At 39.6% G+C, this 15653-nt stretch overlaps 1 protein-coding gene across 2 annotated transcripts; it reads left to right on the forward strand.

The window, feature by feature from the left end:
- Positions 1-9997: 9997 nt before the first annotated feature.
- Positions 9998-13666, forward strand: LOC147557377 (endoplasmin homolog). 2 transcript variants are annotated; one of them, XM_086658264.1, is made up of 7 exons: positions 10005-10120; positions 10482-10677; positions 10711-10949; positions 11012-12998; positions 13145-13256; positions 13346-13472; positions 13591-13666. In XM_086658264.1, the coding sequence occupies exons 5-7, from the start codon at positions 13199-13201 to the stop codon at positions 13640-13642; spliced, it is 237 nt and encodes a 78-aa protein (XP_086514390.1). In that variant the 5' UTR covers positions 10005-10120; positions 10482-10677; positions 10711-10949; positions 11012-12998; positions 13145-13198; the 3' UTR covers positions 13643-13666. The 2 variants fall into 2 exon arrangements, with proteins under 2 accessions (XP_086514389.1, XP_086514390.1); XM_086658263.1 differs by having other exon boundaries at positions 9998-10369; positions 10917-12998.
- The last annotated feature ends 1987 nt before the right edge of the window (positions 13667-15653 follow it).

Raw genomic sequence — 15653 nt, forward strand, 5'->3', positions numbered from 1 at the left:
GGGCAAAACCAATCAGCATTTATTTCTGGTAAGTCTATTCAGGATAACATCATGCTTGCTCATGAGATAGTGAGGAACTACCATAGGCATGATGGGGTTGGTAGGTGTACTATCAAAATTGATCTTAGGAAAGCTTATGATATTGTCAGGTGGTCCTCTCTTGAGAAAGTGTTAAGGAAGTTTAACATCCCTGATTTATTTATTGGTTGGATTATGGAATGTGTCTCTACCCCTAAATTCTCTGTTGTTATTAATGGTGGTGCTCATGGTTATTTTGTTGGAAAGAAGGGTCTTAGACAGGGGTGTCCCATCTCCCCCTATTTGTTTGTTATGGTGATGGAGGTTTTCTCTTCTCTTCTGGCTAAAGAGGAAATGGAAGGCAGATTTCATCTCCACTCTAAATGTAAAGAGCCTAAAGTCACTCACCTTTGTTTTGCTGATGATTTGATGGTATTCATGAAAGGGGATGCCAGTTCTGCTTTGGCTCTCAAAGGTGTTCTTTCTGATTTCTTTCTATGTACTGGCTTAGCTGCTAACACCATGCAAAGTACTATCTATTGGGCAGGTGGAGTTGATGAGGGGGATAATATTAGGTCTATCATGGAGTTTGATAAAGGTGTTCTACCTGTGAAGTATATGGGGCTCCCATTGGTGTCTTCCAGACTTTCTTATAATGATTGTATTGGTGGGCCTACTTGAGGAGCGTTTCTTTATACTGACCATGGTAAAAGATGGGTTTCTTAATAATGGTCGTGGTAACCCCACGAGCCGTTTTGTTTGAACCCGAAGGGGGGTAAGGATTGCCAGTACTGCCTCCGGCTTAGGTGCTCAGGACGAGGTGATGACGGTAGGAGGGTTCGTTTGTCCTCGGTTGTCTTCTTGCCTTGACTGCATCTCTGAATGGTGGTTTCTGTCAGCCTTTCCACTTTTCTTCTCTCAAACTCTTTGACGGCTCTTCTGTAATCGCTCATGTTTTTGGGTATGTTTTCCTTTCCCTCGATGGTTAAGGGTGTTCCTGCAATTTTTTTTTTTTTGCATTGATGAGCAAGGTTTAAAGGGCCCAGACCCAGAACAAGAGAACAAGCATAAAGACAACCAAAAAAGCAAAAAGGAACACTATACAATCCGTCCCAAAATTTCCTAAGTCTCACTCTGCCTCTACAATCATTACTCACAATAGCAGACAACTCAGGAGACAAGCTTGAAGGATCTAGCTCCACCTCACCATCAGGTCTCATCTTATCCAAAAAATCAGCAACTTGATTAACTTCATAAACTACATGCTTAACCTTGCAGTGACTAAAACAATCCCACAACTTTTTGATGCGCAACCATACTAACCAAGCATTCCAAGGAGGAAGCTTCTCAAAGCTGGTAAGCAATAAGCACACTGTCATAGAGTCTGTGGCCACTAACACCTGCTTATAACCTCTAGCTTTAGCTAGTCTCAAACCGAACTCAATCCCTTGGAGTTCATGCACAACCACTGTAGCAGTAAGAGTTGAACCTGCACCCAAAGCCAAGACATTCCCATGGTCATCTCTAAGCACAGCTCCATAACCAACAGTATTACAATCAAGGGAGCCATCAGTGTTAATCAAGACCCAACTGCTAGGAGGGGGCTCCCACTTATAACCCCTGAGCTGAGGCCTAGTAAGCTTAATGTTGAGATTCCAATTAGAAGCAAAGGTAGAATTCTGTTCATTATCCTCAAACCTTCCTTCCCAGGCAGAGAACTTAATTCTAATCTCATCCATGATAAGGGTAAACACTAAGGCAGAAGGTTTGGCCTGACCTCTAAAGACCCTATGATTCCTTTCCTGCCAAACATGATAGAAGAAACCATTAAGCACAAGTTTACCCACATAGGCACCAACAGAGTCCCCTCTAAAGTAAGTAGTGCACCATTCAATTTCAGCTTCAACAGAAGACAGACACTGTCTTTGAAAACCCAAAGCACCTAGAAGTCTGAGCCAAAGCTCTTGAGCATAGCTGCAATCAAAGAAAAGATGATACTCAGACTCCTTACCGAAGCCACAAATGCCACAAGTATCCTCCACCTGCATACCCCATGACTTAAGCCTCTCCCTGGTCTTAAGACCTCTGTTCAAGACAAGCCAAGTAATAAAACAGTGCTTAGGTATGCACTTAGAGAACCAAACCAGGTGCTTCCATATAACTTCTGAACCCCTATGCCTAAGAGCATCAAAGGTTTCCCTTAGAGAGTAAACTCCCTTAGCATTGGCCTTCCAAACCACCCTATCCATCTCATCAGCCTGAAAAGGGACCTCATGGATACTAGAAAAAACAGTGGGAAGCTCATAAACCAAAAACCCAGGCACCTTCCATTCTCCATCCCTGATAAAAGCATCAACTGTAGTATGAATGTTCAAAAAGGAATGGTACCTGAAATGAGGCTCAAACAACTCATATAGGGGCCCTAGAGGATGCCAGTTTTCTACCCAAAAAGAGGTATTAGCCCCATTACCAATAATGTGAAAGACAAACTGCTGAGCACAACCTTTACTCTCAAGCACCTTTTCTCCAACACCAAGAGCCGTCTTTTGGAGTCTTCATAAGCCAGAAGTCTTGATGCTTCACTAGATTTTGCTGAACCTATTTGACCCATAAGGTATCATTCTTGGAAGCAACATCCCAAACATGCCTAAGATTCATAGCCACATTCAGAGTTTCAATATCCCAGATACCTAGACCCCCTTCAGCTTTGGCCAAACACATAACAGACCATTTGACTGTAGTTCTCTTAGAGCCTAACTCAATACCAGACCAAATGAACTTACTAAGAATGCTATTGATTTCTTTATAAGCTCTTTTTGGGAGAACAAACACAGACATCCAATAAATTAGCATACTATTGAGAACAACATTCACTAGCAATAGCCTACCAGCAAAAGTGAGAAACCTAGCTTTCCAAGACTGAGCCCTACTAGATATCTTCTGTATGAGAGGCACACAATCAGCGTAAGAAAGTCTAGTAGAAAGCTGAGGCAACCCAAGGTATCAAATGGGGAGAGAGCCTCCTGGGAACCCCAAGAAGTGAAGCATTTCACTCTTGTTCTCATTAGTCACACAAAAGAAAAAGACTGAACTCTTCCTACCATTCACAGCTAGGCCAGTACAAGTATAGAATTCATTAAGTACTTCCCTAAGAGCAATAGCTGAACCCCTATCACCTTTCATAAAAACCATTCGATCATCAGCAAAGCAGAGATGAGTTACCACAGGGTTTTTGCACTTAGGATGAAGCTGGAGAGCACCAGTACTCTGCTTTCTAGAAAGAAGGACAACAAAAACCTCCATCACCATCACAAAAAGATAAGGAGAAATTGGGCATCCCTGCTTTAGTCCCCTCTTCCCCTCAAAATATCCATTAGCAGCTCCATTCACAACCACTGAGAATTTGGGAGTAGTAACACACACTTCAACCCATTTGACAAACTTCTCAGGAAGCCCATATTTTCTAAGAATCTTGAGCAAAGAACTCCATCTCACTATATCATAAGCTTTTTGGAGGTCAATTTTCACAGTGCATCTAGGTTGACCATCCTTCCTCCCATAGGATCTCACCAACTCATGAGCATGTTCCTGCAATTTCTTCTGTAATAGGTCCTTCTTATGAATTAATAAAGAATTACCTCTTTCCTTTATACTTTTGTGCTTCTCTTTATCTTCTACGTTTAAGTCTGTTGGTTCCCCATTTTATAATTGTGACTGCTCGTCGCGGTTCTTCGTTGATCACGCTCCTCTTATTGCGTCTCCTCTGTCTTGTAAATAAGCATGGAGATTCGGACGACTCTTCTATATTTCACTCTTCTAACGCTCAGAGGAACTCTCCCCCGTAATGACGTGAGGGTTGCTTTCTATATGGTTCTGAGCTATAATGATTCTTCCATCGAACATTTTTGCGTGACCAATGAAAGTTTTGTCGATGTTCTTTGTCCTCAAGATCTGCTGGACGAGGATCATCTGTCTACCTTAAGTTTATCTAGGCCCCTTTATCCTTTAGTTTATTCTCTGACCGGTACCACAAGGACCTCTGAACCGGCTTTCTTTTCTGCCGTGGGGTTCCTTGTTCGTCTTTGTGGAAGTGGCCGTCATGATTAGAGTCTCGGTTGATGTCGGCGGTCCTCCTGCTTCTCCTCCTTCCACCTTCCGGTTGTGGAAATGTGTGGTAGACCATCAGGGGTTTTAGCTGTCCTGCTGCCTTAAGCCGAGCTGTCGAGAGACTTCTGGTATGATCTTTGACTCTTCAGACGTTAGTTATCATCTGGACATTTTATGCATCATCATGAGTCCCGCCACTCCTTAGTTGAAAGTAGAGAGACTAAGGAGTAGAAGTAACTCGTGTGTTTTACTTTGAAGGTCAGAAGTCGAGAATATTACCTGTCTCAGAGCTGTATCGTAAAGCTCTTTGGGCCTTACCTAGACCGTTGTCGTTTGGTGAAGTTTTGTCTTACTGTCGGTACTCCAGAGCTGATTGATGTTTATGACTTGGAGATTTTCTTTGATTGGGTGTTAGCTCTGCTAGAGCTGATCCGACTGTGTTCTGACACGTGGCTTGTTATTCCAGGTTACGTTCTGTCTTCTGCGCAAATACTTAATTCCTCTCCATGCGTGATTTTATGACGTCACTGATTTGATCTTCTGAGCACGCGTTTTTGTGAGGGTAGGAAATCGCGGGTCAAGAAGTCAGCGGAGACCATCGGGTCATTGACCGGAAGTCGAACCTCTACCTGTTAATGATTTTGCGGGCACCGTCGACGTCTTTGGGCTCAACCTGTGACAAAAGAGACAACAACACACGTGACCGTGAGGTCTTAGGGGACAACGGGATGTTGCCGGCCTAAGGGGGCTCTGACGGTCAAGTTAGTAAGCTTGCAAGAGAAGTAGAACGTACGTGGATATTAGCCTTGGATTGTTACCGTTGGTTGGATAATGGTCGGAGCTTAGGCACGACTCGTAGAGTGGCCGGAGCTCGCTCTCTACGGATGACTGACTTGATTGGAGAATGATTATGACAGCCTAGGAAGTCTGTCCTTGAGTGAGGCAGCCCTTGAGTGGTTTGGTTTGCCTCGTCCAGGGGTATTTATCGTAAATAAGTGAGAAGCTTTAAGGGTCCAACCTTGCAATTAATCACGTGGGTGGCATGTTAAGGGTCTGGCCCCGAGGAGATATAAAGTGAGCGAACCCTTGTTGATTGTTACGTGGGTTATGTGGGGTGGTCCTAACCTCTTGAAAGTAGACGAACCCTTGTTAGAGGTTATATGAGAGAGAAAGTAGGCAGACCCTTGATATGCCCTGTACTTATACTTTCTCGGGAAAGTATGTGTTTGTTTCCTCAAAGATCCTGCACCTGATAAGATATGCCTGTATTTGATAATGTCTTGTATTTGACAAGACCTTGTATATGGCCGCAAGGCCGTAATAGTGCCTAGGTGAGAGAAGGAAGGCAGGACTCTATGAGAGAGAAAATGAGTTGATGGTACTCTGTATGAAAGAGAAAGTATTGGGTGTACTTCGTGATCACCAGATGATCAAGTGTATTTGTCGGGAATTCGATGATAGTATTGAGTCTGTACTCGATGTGTTTGCCCGGAATCAGATGATCTGTGCCATCTTCTTCTTGGTCCTTTTATAGAGTCTTGGATCGACTGCTACTCGGTGATGAGTTGTCGTTTTAATTGTGGTAACGCATGGGTTGTCACCATTAATACGGATATTGTAACCCATTAACTGATATATTCGGGATCTTCAATAATTGTAACGTCTCCCAATGGATATGCGAAGGGAGGTCTGTTGGTGAGGACGAACCTCTTCTTTCAGGGCTGAAGTGGTTACGTATTTCAGCCTGGTAAGGAGGCGAGGGCGGACCTCTTCCTCCAAGGCTGGTAGTGCTTCTTTACTTTGGCGTTGCTTCGGGGTGCCCAGAGATAAATGGGTCGGGCCCATTAGCCGTTAATTCATGGGCTTGGTCACCATCTAGGCCCATTAATCATGGATTTCTAGGGACGCTTTTGGTGACGTATTTTGGCTCATACAATTTGACCCCCACTCTCTAAGTTGACGGAGTGCGGAAACTTAGAGAGTAGTTTGAAGTCATATGGCCAATTCGTAGTTCGATCTTGCTGCATATATAGCCAAGTTCCTGTCCCGTGGGGGCTTGTCCGCGAGGAGTGTCGCGTTTATTGAGTCAATCTGGATTGCTCTGGAGGAGGCACATTGGAGTGATCCGAGTGAAATTTTAATTTTCTTCGATTCCCCGAATTACCGGTTGACGGTTGAAGCTGTTCCGGAACACTCTTCGGAGCGTCGAAGTTTTATTAATCTCAAGTAGAATTATATCAATAATGTTCGATTAAAGGAATATTAACCAATAATCTCGTGCAAAGATTATTTTTAACAAAATAGACGCATTGGGCGGAATTTCCGATTTTTCAAAATAACGCAGTCGAGATGTATCTATAATCCGAAGATTATTCGGGTCTAGGGATATATAAGGAGACCCCATAAATAAGATGAATTTTTTCAGCCGAAATAACTTGAGAAATTAAAATAAAGTCCCGAACAGATCAAAGCGTACTGTCAATGGTAGTATGAAGAGGTCGGGACGTGACGTCATGGTCGGGACGTGATGTCAAAATTAGTACTCCAAGTCAATTCCTTCTCACAGATTTGGAAAAGAAACCAAATGTCATCGGGTCCCACGTATGCTTATGTTGTCACTTCCCAACTTTGGAAAGTAAAGGAATGAAAAACTACTCTAATGTAAATATGGAATTGAGGTTCCCAAGGTCCCATTAATTATCCAAATTGTAATTGAAAGTGTTCCCACCTGAATTGATAATTTTAAAGGCGAAGCCTCCAAGGGTCCCACCTTAATTTCCAACTCATGTCCCTTTTCAATTTTTAATGGACCCAAGTTGTGCATATATATATACTCCCTCACTCCCAAAAAGAATGACCTAATTTCTATTTTAGTTTGTCCCATTTTAGTGTCCTATTTCTAAAAATAAAGAAAGAAACTTTTCGCTATTTCCTATAATACCCACTACTATAAATTTAATGATAACTTTATTTAAAGGTAAGTTCAACTTTTTCATTGTAAATTATAATAGTTAACGAGGATACAATTGGAAAAACCATGTTATTTTTGAAAGTCAAACATCAATTAATGATGTTCCCTTAATAAGTTGGGTTTTCAAAATAGGTCATTCTTTTTGGGACGGAGGGAGTAATTAATATATATATATATATATAAATATGTATATGTATACTGTACAGGTATACATATGTGTATGTTTATTTTATTTTTTGAAAATTACAAGGGAGATGCACACTATGATAATTAAAGAGTACCTGGACATCAGCGGTTATTGGATTATTCGAGGAGGAAAGATGCTCCATGGGACGGTTTAATAAAATACCGATCTCTTTTCAGTTGGTGGATCCAGCGTTCTTGGCGATGCGCGTGGCGGTGCATGGTTGCCTAGTCAATGCATGGCTTATATGTCGAGTGTTCTTGGTGCAAACTTTCTAATCGAGGTGGGCTCTTGAAGCATGATGACCAATCGAGGCGGTCCTGATGTAAATGGGGTGAACTACCGATCAAGATAGGACATAGAATTTTAATGAAACGGGCTCATCAGGACTACAAATCCAGGCAAGATGTTTACCAGGTAGTCCTGAGATAAATTTTCAAATGATGCATGCTCATGAGGCAGGACTACCGATCGAGGCAAGATATATGCCGAGTAGTCCTGACATAAATTTTTAGTGAGGCAGGTCCGGAGCTTCTGGCGAGGCGGACCTAGTGCTCTCGGTGAGTCATGTGATGTGGGTTTGTCAGTTAAGGCAAGACTTATATGCCGAGTGCACTTGACGTGAGGTAGGACTAGTCTTGACCTAATTTTTTGACGAGGAAGATCTGGAGCTCCTGGCGTGGCGGACCTAGTGCTCTTGGCGAGGCACATGCAGGACTGTCAGTCAAGGCAAGGCTTATGCACTTGACATAGACTTAATGGTAACTACTCAAACCGAGCCGGGATTGTAGAGTAGGGCTACTGGCCGAGGCAAGGCTTATGTGCCGAGTGCTTTTTCGATCGTAGACTTTTAATGAGGCGGGCTGATGGGGTAGGACTACCGATCAAGGTAGGGTGTTTGCCTGTAGTTCTGACCTAAATTTGTTGATGAGGCAGATCCGGAGCTCTTGGCGAGGCAGACCTAGTGCTCTTGGAGAGGCACGTGATGCAGGGCTGCCAATCAAGGCAAGGCTCTCGACGAAGGTTTCGCTAGAAGCCCTCCTCGAGGACTAGTTCCAGCGAGTGGAATACTTCAGTTCGCCAAAATTGCGGGCTTTCCTAGGGGGAGAAAGAGATAGACAGATAGAGATCGAAAGAGAAACATTGGGAGATTGAGAGAAAAACAAGAGATTGGCAGAGAGTAGGAAAACGACAGAGAGAGATATAATCGAAAGAGGAACATTAGGAGATTGAAGGAAAACAATGAGAGATTGGGAGAGAGTAGAAGAACGAGAGAGAGACAGTGAAGAGTCGAGAGAGAAAGAGAGCAGGATAGAGAGAGAGAGAGAAAGAGATGAAGATTAAGGACAAAGTTTGACAAGTAAATTTTTCGACTAAAAAAAATGTATCCCATAAATGAATGCAAAAAAGAAGCAGAAAAAAAGGTCGGTGTTTCAGGGGAATAAAAAATATTCCCGGGAAAAAGGTGGAAAGCTAAAAAGACAAGTCACCAAACGCACCTTATCTCTCTCCCTTCACTGTCTCTATCTTCTCACTCTCTCTCTAAGTTCTGGCAAAGGGAATGGTCTTTTACCTTAAACCTTGAAAAAAGAAGAATAGAAAGAAAGAGAAGACAGAGAAGAGAAAAAAGAGGGATGAAGAGAGAGAGAGAGATGGATGAAGAAAGAAAGGGCGAGAGATTACTGAAGTTGTTGTCGAGGGAATTAATGGGTCGTCGGAATTGATGGTGGTGAGAAGGAAGACGAAGGAAGAAGAAAATAATAACATAAGAAGTGGGTAGTGCTTGGAGGAAACAAATAAATGTGTTTCCATCCAAAAATTTTTCCCCAGAAAATATCCTTATTTCCCAAAAAAAAAATCCTATGGTGACTAGGGATGAGCAACGGTCGGTTTTTTTCGGTTTTGGTTCGAGCCGAAGCCGAACGAATAAGTGGCAGTCTGGCTAAATGGTCGACCAAAGTCGAGCCGATCATTCGCCGACCGACATAGTTCCACTCGGTTGAGTTCGGTTGATCGGTTTAACCGAACATAATTTAGATAAAATTGTTAAGTAATGTTATTCTTTTCATTGCATATACCGTAATAAAATTAAGGATCCATCGTACTTTTCCACCGTTGCATACACCGAAAAAAAAATTTAAAAATTCATCGTACTTTTCTACCATGACAAAAAAAGAATTTGAAGTGCTAATGAAACGACTACAATTTTAAGTTCTAACTAAGAATAGGTTGTAGTAGATAGAAAACCTTTCAAATAAGTTGAATAGGTTGTGGTTGATGATGCCGACAACAACAACTAAGAAAGAGGACAGACAACGATATGGAAGACTTTGATTAGGGATTTTCTAAATTTTTTTCTTTTTTAGTTTAACATTTTCTAACTTTATAAAATTATTATTAACTTTACAAAATTATTATTCATTTTTCCTTAGGGTTCGGTTGGTTTAGGCGGTTTTTAGAAACTAAAGTCGAGACCAAACCAGACCGATTTGGGTTGTTCAGTTTTTCGGCCGGACCGAGTCGAATGATGATGGGCCCGACCCAAAAATTGATCGGTGCGGTTCGACTTGATTTGGTTGGGCCAATTCGGTTTTTGCTCACCCCTAATAGTGATTATCCTTGTGTCCCAATAATCATTACATCTTTCAGTCCACCGCTTCATCAGATTCGTCTAAAATTATAGCCGTTGAAGTGCCTTTGCGTTCTAATCTCCCCCTCTCTTGATTAACAATCACTTCTAACCCTCGAAATGGAGAATGGATATCGAGCATTCCTTGTTTGCCAGTGAGAAGAAGAAAAGAGATGGACTTCCTCAGTCCTTTCTTGAAGAGATCGATTAGGTTTGTAAGTTTTGCTTTCGATGGCTTCGATTTTGTGGTAATCTAGGGTTTGCTGATTCGGTGGTGTCTGAAAGCTATTTGAGTTTGTGGTAATCTAGGGTTTCGTAAGATTTGAAATCTAATTTGACTGTAAGTATGATATTGAGTGGGGGTTCTCCATTGATTGGTCTTTATAATGCCTTCAGTTATGATTTCGATGCCGATCTTATATTGCAAATTTTGGAAATTGAGTGGTGGTGCTTGAAATAGGTTAGTAATCTAGGGTTTCTCAATCAATCAATTCTGTTTGGTTTTTGGCTTGCATCTAAAAAGTTTTGATTTCAATTTGGTTCTCAGTTTAATTATTTCTTTGATTTTGCAGGAAAAAATATGGGTTGGATCGTAGTACTTGATCAGTTGGTTTCTTTTGCAATTCAATCTTGAGTTTATAATCGCGATTGAAGGGGGTTATTAATTCGTTGGGAATTACTTTTAATGGATTTAAAGATGATTCTGATGCCAATCCCACATCATGATCATCTTAAATACTTGCTCCACTGTGGTCCATGCCAGTAAAGGTATTCTGCATTAGATGACTTGAGTTTAAGTAGGTCCTTTACATCACATTATTTTGAGGACATGTCTGCTTTCGATGTCCAACACTCTTTGATCCTTGCTACTCTAGGACTATGGGTTATGCTAAAAAGTTACTTGGCCTGTCTGGATGGTGTTTTCTATTTGAAGTTCCTTATGTATTTTTGTTGATTCTTTCTAAATTTGTACTAAGCCCACTTTTGAATGTACAAAACTTCTTTAGCTTATTTTCAGGGATATGCATTAAGTTCTAGCTGTTCATACTCAGTCCATCACTTGGAGCGGGAAGGAGGAACACTTGGGAGTTCCCACGGCCAGCTATTTCTCAGTTTGGTGAATCTATTCCTGTGACCCTTCTCATTTCTTTGAGATCTCGGAACATTATTTTGACTGCATTTGTTTTCAAAAGATCCAGTATTTAGTTGGGGATATGATTTCTGTTCTAACTTGCTATTATGTTGTTTTTTGCCGGATATATATGTTCAACATTAAGCAAACAGACTCTTTCTACTACTTTGAGGGCACAAAAATTTGAGGTACGTCAATTTGTTGTTGAATTTAATTTGGTGGTAGAGATATTATCATAATGGATTTTTTAACTTACTGATAGTGTTAATCTGGAAACTGTTCTGGTTCGTGAGTTGTATATAGAATTTGTGGTTTCCATCCTAATTTGGGGGTGTTAGCAAAATAGCAGGTGCAGTTGTTTACATTAGTATTGATTTCCTATACAAAACAGGTTTGAAGTAATTGTCGTTCTCTAAGTTTGTCAAAGAAATGACTTAATTAAAGGAGCTTTCTCTTATCATTATAATTTATAAGTGTTTATTGTTCTCTGTTAACAATGGAATACACAACCTTAAGAATTTCAAATTTTCTCCAGGGATTGCGGTTTGAGTGCAGTTGCAATTTCTTAGGTACTGTTATGTTCCAATGCTGATTTATTTCAGGAAGGGTGTTTCTCTTTTGTGCAAAATTGAAACTACCTCTTTCAATTTTTTTCCCGTTTTCCGTCGAGGCTATCCTTTGTTTTGAAGATAGGTGATCGGTTTGCTTTGCGTTTCCTAGGGATATTTGTTATGGGATGGCTAGTCCTATTCTGCCCATGTTCATTTCAGGAAGGCGATGTACTTCAAATCCGCAATCCTTAATTAAGTAGCTAGTCTGTTCTGAGGGTTCACATTGGTCCTTTGTATCTGATTGTTATTTATAATTTAGAAATCACTGTGTCTCTAATGAAGCTTTCTGTTTATAAATTGTTTCCCGAAAGTGTTTTTCTTAGGCTATGTCTCTTCCACCTTTAAGATGGAGTTTTCTATAGTAGCTTGTTTCTTGATTTTTTTTTCTTAGACTATATGTCTTCCACCTTTAAAATGTGCCATTAACTGTGTTTCGGGTATGCATGACTACTATCCACATTCAGACATTCACTGACGGTTGGTATTCTTGGATGGGGGTTTCAAGGAGGACCTCTATTTAAGGTTTTTCATGACAGTTTAGTTTCCTCTTTGTGCAATCTTTTTCCTAGTCGTAATATGTAGTTCCTTAACCTTTCTTTTAGGGATATGTATTTCTTGAAAAGGTTGTAGAACTTATCTTACTGGATTGTGGGAGAGCTTTTGTTTCTTCAAGAGGCGGTTTTCTTTGTAAACTTGCAGTTACATTTTTACAGGGGTCTTCTGTGTAATTACACATTTTGTTTACATTATTATGTTCACGAATTGTTATTGGGGATGTGTGCTTTGCAGATTCAGCACTCTTTCTGGTTGTTGAACGAGTGGGAATTATAATGAAATCTTACTCAGTCTCTTTGAAGGGAGTTTCTATCTCAAGTTGCTGGTTAGGAAGTTTACCGATATATCTTTTATTTGATAGTAAAATTCTTTTTCATCGACTGGGAATTAGATTGTCTCTCTCAGTTTTGGAGAGATCAACCTTTGGCTAGACTATTCATGGAGAACTAGTTGGTTCTTCTCTTGAAGGGAGGTATTGCATGGGAGTAACATTTTCTTGGATCCGAGTGGTATTTATAATTTAAAAACTACTCTGCTTTCTTCAAAAAAGCTTTCTGCTTATTACTTGATTCCCGGAAGTTTGTTAACATTTTTACTCTTAATCCTTAAATATACAGGCTCAACTTTCTGCTCAACTATATGTTTTGTTTGGTTTGTTTTGTTCCATGATTTTATGGTGAAGTTAATTAACAAGCAAGCTTTGTGTACTTTTTTCAGGCATTGGATAGTTCCTTTCTCTAACAGACAAGGAAATTCTAGGAGAAGATGATAATAGAAAGCTAGAGATACAGGTTAGGAGTGCTTTCACTAACAATTTTGATTACTATAGTGTTTAAGCATGTAGGATATGGAAGTTAGGTTTTCTTTTGCCTTGAGGTTACTGCTTTTCTTCAAAATTAATCCTAACATGGTATTTGGTTCTATTAACATTATGCAGATTAAATTAGACAAAGAAAAGAAAATCCTCTCCATTTGTGACAGAGGTATAGGAATGACGAAGGAAGACCTTATCAAGAACTTAGGAACCATAGCAAAATCTGGAACTTCAGGTAATGGAGATCTTACTTGCTTTCGGTGTGTTTCTTATGAGTGATGAAGTGGATAGTGCCTGGTTGTTGACATTTGTGTTTGTATACAGCCTTTGTGGAGAAAATGCAAACAAGTGGTGATCTCAATCTAATTGGGCAGTTTGGAGTTGGATTTTACTCCGTGTATCTGGTCGCTGACTACGTTGAAGTCATCAGCAAACACAATGATGACAAACAGTACGACTTTCTATCCAATTTTAAAGATGATTCTGATGCCATACCTTGTTGGGGTTTCTTTTAAATTTCTTAATGTGCTGGATCCTTATTTTTCTTTTGTTGTTTTTTTTTTCCGAAGGATTCTTTATTGCTTGACGGTTTGGTTTGGTTTCTTGGAGTACGTTATTTGAGATGTCTGCGATCCATATTTTGCTCATGTCAATCGTGAGTGAACCAACTATCCAGGTGCAAGCAAACAGTGAACTATTAAGTTTTACTTTCATTCCTTAACATGTGATGAGCTCCTTTTCTTTTTCAATTTGAGGAAGATTAGTGTTTAGAGGAGACGATAATTTCCTTTCTTTGAATTTCCATTCAAATTTGCCTCTTTGGGTTCCCTCCTTTCCAATTACTAATGCATTTTTATTTGGAAGGGGGTTTCGTCAATTGCCTTTTCAAACTTTTCCTTGTAAGAGGGGTAGTTATATAAGCATGAAAAGTTCATTTGTTATATAAGCAAGGACACATTACGTTGTTTTGTGAAAGGGATATTTCAACTCGCTTCTTTGATTTTGTGAGAATAGACCTTGTTTTAAAAATTGAGGTTTTTTTTAATCTCATATTTCTGTTGAAGTTCTCTGCCTTATTGTTTGTTTATGAAGGTGTTAGTTATACATAGAAATGGTGAATTTATTGAATTCTTTTTTGGGAACCTGCAGTACCTATTCTCACAAGTCACATCGTCGTGGTTTTCCATTTTTGAGGATTGGGTTGGGATTTTGTTGATTGAACTTTCTGCTTTCAGTTTCTTTTTCTTTCTTTCTTTCTTTAGGTGGTTTGCTTGCACCTGTATATTGCAACCTGGAGTTAAAATTTGATAATGTCTTTGAAGTGATTGTTGTTTTTTCCAGTTGGTAGCACACTTCTACTGGAAAATATGCAAGAGTTAGAGGTTTTTCAGTTCATTGTCAATACTGAAATATCAAATATGCAATATGATAAGTTTAACAACGTTCTACAAGGAAGTCAATTTCAAGCGGATTATTTAGGGTGTATTTGGTTTTTGTGTAGTTTTTTATCAGGTTCGAATGTTTACCAATAGTTATTCCTTCACTTTACATAGAGTACAGGCAATTCCTTTCTCCTTTTTGGAAGTCTTTGCACTGTATCTGGTCGTAACCTGATTTATGAAGGGTGTTTAGTGTGTATTAACTTGCTTTTTCAATTTTTTTCATTGTTACAGGGGTAGTTATAGAAGCATGAAAAGTTCATTTCTTTTTATTTGCATTTTGAGCATCTAAATGTGGTTCGCTTTTATATTTGATATTGGAGGGTGTTATTAGTTCACTAATATTTACTTTTTAATGGGTTTAGAGATGGTTCCGATGCGCGATCTTATCATGTCTATATGGACGATAAGATCCACATCCGCAAGATGATCTTGCGTAATTGTTATTCTGGCGGTTTAAACCAGCAATAGTTTATTGATATGATTTTTCTTCAGGTAAAGCAAATTCATATTCATTCTATTGAGCCTTTGTTGTGTGGTCTCCAAGGAAGATTTCGTATGTATTTGGATATTTCGGTATAGAAACTTTTGACATTAACTAACTTTTCTGTTACTGTCAATCTAGAATCTGTTATCACCATTGGTTGTTATTCACAGTTAAGCAGTAACGTCTTTGGATTTGTTTGTGTTAGTCGATATAGTTGCTTTGACATAACTTCAAAAAACCATCTTGGTGAGGGCAAGGTTTGTTTTTTTGTTTGATACCTTTATAATGATCTATAACCACCAAATTCTGATTATGGATTGCGGTTTTGGGTATAGTTGCTTTGGCATAACTTCAAGTTACGATCTTGGTCATTGGAAGTTTTGTTGATTCGATCTATGAATATCTCTAACAAACAGTTATTTATTGATGCTTGGATCAAGGTTTTAACATTGAGAATCATTTGAATTGATTGTTGTTTTCTCTAGTTGGTTACTTGCTTGTCAACAAGATATCAGTCTATTGATTTTCTTTTTCATGGGAAGGTTTTGGGACCCAAAATGTAAATCTTTACGTGCAGTGTAGCTTGTGCAATCCTTCCAATTTTCTTTGTTCATTGCTACTTATCTTATAATATCCGTTGTTAAAAGTTATAGATGTTATAGTGGAAAGTTGATGTCTTCGGGAGGAAGATTGCGCTCTCGTTGTT

The sequence above is a fragment of the Eschscholzia californica genome, unplaced genomic scaffold, assembly GCF_041429995.1.
Source record: "Eschscholzia californica isolate CP2 unplaced genomic scaffold, dmEscCali1.0.p SCAF_2, whole genome shotgun sequence".
NCBI lineage: Eukaryota > Viridiplantae > Streptophyta > Magnoliopsida > Ranunculales > Papaveraceae > Eschscholzia > Eschscholzia californica.